The sequence below is a fragment of the Dendroctonus ponderosae genome, unplaced genomic scaffold (genome assembly GCF_020466585.1).
Source record: "Dendroctonus ponderosae isolate FM_Combo_2020 unplaced genomic scaffold, Dpon_F_20191213v2 Dpon_F_20191213_5, whole genome shotgun sequence".
Taxonomy (NCBI): Eukaryota; Metazoa; Arthropoda; class Insecta; order Coleoptera; family Curculionidae; genus Dendroctonus; species Dendroctonus ponderosae.
Window position 1 is genome coordinate 12,043,294 of NW_026018715.1, and position 3,441 is coordinate 12,046,734.

Below are 3,441 nucleotides of genomic sequence, written 5' to 3' on the forward strand. Positions count from 1 at the left end.
TTCTTTTTCTGTAAAAATACATGTACTTGTAGAACATATACAAAGTCTGAATATTGTAGCACAATGTAATATCAATTTCAGGTCATCGTGATCGAAAAAAATTGATGTATATAAAAAGGCAACTTGAGAAAGAAGCTATTGCTAAAAAGCATAAACCCAATTTTCGCAATTGTGAAAACACTAATTCTGAAAGCTATGGGTTAGAACTTCAGAGTGATGAAGCTTCTAATGATGCCTTATATGTTAACCGACTTAGATATCAGAAAATATATCGGATTTTCCCTGACTAGTGCTGGAGATAGAGAGAGTGGAAGAAAGTCCAGGCCGGCGAGTTTTTTTTTTGTTTAATAATGGTTTCATACAAGTAGACAAAAAGCCATTATTTGTGTTGCAATTTTAGTAAAATCTAACTGAGTTTATTTTATTTCTAGGAACCGATATCAGGACAAAAATAAGATGTGCGTATGATAAAAAATGTTTGTTATTTAATTAATATATGTGGGTATTGTTCAATTAATATGTGCATTATTTAATATTCTGATTCCTCACAAAAAAATAATTGAAAATAATATGTCATTGTTAGGGTTGAATATTAATTTAAAATCTCTTTTGCAGTCATACAATATCTTAATATTCATTTAAATTTGAAGAGAAAATGTTAGTCGGAGAATCGATCCAAACTCCAGAGGTTTGTCCGCCAATATTGAGATGTGAATGTATATATTTATTTTTAATTAAAATCGGATAATAAGAACTTGTTATGAGTTTTTAAAACTTGTATACACGTGAATGTAAGTTTTAAAAACTCACAACATGTTCTTATATCCGATTTTAATTAAAAAGAAATATATATATTCACCTTTCAATATTGGCGCAATAATTATTAACAATATTGAGCCATCCAGTATGTTGCAAATAGCCAATATTGTACGAATATATTTTGCTACCTGGGTATTGTAATTTTGTTGCATTTATGGAGTTGATTGCTTCACATTCTTTACCCATTTCTTGAAGTACTTCCAAGTTTGTTCTTCTTTCTGTCTGATGATATTTTAAGTATCCTACTCTAACACCACATTTCAAAGAGGATTGTCTTCAATCTCTGAAACGCTTTTCTTGCTGTTTCCATTCTTCCTCGTTCTCTTTTCTGTTGTTTGGTCGTTGTTTTCTGTAATCCAGGTGGCCAGGTCTTTGTTTTTTTCTCCTATCAGCATAAGTTATCCCTTTGTTAAAACAGTCATGCTATCTCTTCGTACTGTTCCTTTAGTCATTTTCTCTTTTGCTTGTTTAACTTCATGCTTTAAGTGTTTGTCTATCTCTCATTTTGAATCATCCTTGTTTTTAGATTGTCGCCTTCCATCCATTAACTTACATACATACAATTCATCAGACATCCGAAATTACCTTGGGCGAAAATAAAAATAATTCGGAAACATGTATTTTTAGTCGAGAATATCGGGCAGATATCATTTCGTCTCTCGTTCGCTAACGATGTGTCGTCGAAAAAAATACGGTCGATAAACAACAGAGATGCGGGGCGCTAATGACAGGAAAAAAGTAAAAATTCCTCCCAAATAAATTTGGTGGAAAAAAGCCTTATTTATAGACCACTCGCCCTGTCAAACGCGAATAAACATTGTTAATTTCGACGGTGCAAGCAATTTGGACGCCGCATGAAAGATGTACCGAAAACAAGCTGGAATTAAGGCAAAAATCCAAGGCGTTTTGCAATATTTTGACAGGATCTAATTGATATTTCGAAATGGAAAATTCGTGGAATAAGCGATCAATTTTCCAGTAGGACTTGGCGCGAGAACCTTCCAAGTGTTTCACCATTTAACTTAAATGAAGTGTCAGTAGAAAAAACTTTTCAATTTTAATCGAAAGAACAGTGTTTCCATTGTTCCAACAATTGAAGCTGATTATGTAAGAACAAGCAAATGAACTGATAAAAAATCAGAAAAAACTCAAGTTCTAAACTGAAAAGGATCGTCAATTATCCATTGGAACCGTCGATGTTTCGGAACGAAAAATTATTAATTACCTCACATAGTAGACAGTCGACGAATAAATCAAAATCTAACGCGAAGCTAATTCAAGGCAAGAATTACAGAAAAACGTTCCTCGCGGCCGCTTTTTTTCACCAAGACCGCAATTTGTACACTGTCACTTTCAATGACAAGCAATAAATATGATTTTCTTTCGAGCATGAGAAATAAACATCGGGATTTGTAGAAGAACATTAACATAATTTTTGTGAACGCGCTTTAACTGATGTTTCTCTGAAAGATTGCAGTCGAAGAAAACGGGACGCGTTTTATAGAAATAGATCGGATTCAAAAAAAAAGTTTCAGGTTGCGATTATTCGCTTTTTCTTTAGTCTTTTGATGCTCTGATGATTTTTCTTCGCTGCCTGTTCTGATGCTAATTCATCCAGTGATATTATAATCGTCTGAGTTGAACTTGTCTTTTCTTTCTTTGTAATAATTTAGTTTTCAGGTTTTGCAAATACTTGCTGTGTCATTCTTCTATTTCCTCATGCTCAAGTCCTGCAGAAGGTTTTGTTGAATTTTTCATTTAAGCAGTCAAATTTGCTTTGCTTGTTTGGAGGAAACGAACGAGGAAAGATGAGGGAAGAAACAGCTATAAACTGCAACTTTAATTTGGTAAAACACTTCTTCCGCATGCGTAAGGACATATTACATCACATGATGATAAAAAGACGAGAGTTGAAGAAAAATCTTCAAGAATTTTCAATTCAGGATTTAGTTGTTGCCAAATTCGTAAATTAAATGGATCGTAAAAATAAATGATTTGCATCATTTGTTGGTCAAATAGACAATTTATACAAATTTGCATTTTGAGTATATTTTTTGATTTTGATGGAAAAGAGGCAAGGGTGTACGTTTTTTTTTAAATGTGTTTTATTCTGTGCAAAATTCGATAAGTGCAAATCTGGTTTTGAAAAATTCATGATAAAAAAGCATTTGGTTTTTGCCTCATCCTAAGAGAATCGTTAGAGTGACAGAGCTCTGGTTGTTACTTCTGGATAGAGCGGTAAAGAGCGCCCTTTTCGATATAAAACATCATTTTACAAAATTTTTTCAGGAAATGTCAGGAAACAAAAGTAATCCATTTTTTCACAACCGCGGTTAAATTTTTTCCCATACTGAGAGAATCGTTAGAGTAACAGAGCGCCCATTGCGGCTGCTGGATAGAGCGATAAAGAGCGTCTTTTTTAATATCAAACATTATTATACAAAAATTTTTAGTTATCTCAGGAAATGCCAGAATGCAAGAGTGGTCCATTTTTTCGAAACCGCGGTTAAAATTTGCCTCATACTGAGAGAATCGTTAGAGTAACAGACCTCTGAATGAGACTGCTGGATAGAGCGATAAAAACCGGCCTTTTTGATATAAAACATTATTTTACAAAAAAAT

At 33.2% G+C, this 3,441-nt stretch overlaps 1 protein-coding gene across 5 annotated transcripts in view; it reads left to right on the plus strand.

Annotated features, from left to right (window-relative positions):
• LOC125504487 (ecdysone receptor-like) overlaps nucleotides 1-3,441 on the plus strand; it is a 78,748-nt gene that overhangs the window by 48,364 nt on the left and 26,943 nt on the right. Inside the window, exon 5 of one of the 5 annotated variants that reach the window (XM_048666559.1) lies at nucleotides 432-508. The exons of the other annotated variants lie outside the window; for them this stretch is intronic. Within the exon in view, the coding sequence (XP_048522516.1) occupies nucleotides 432-493 (62 nt within the window). The 3' untranslated portion in view covers nucleotides 494-508. Of the gene's footprint in view, nucleotides 1-431; nucleotides 509-3,441 lie in introns of those variants that run through there. 5 annotated transcript variants of the gene reach the window in all.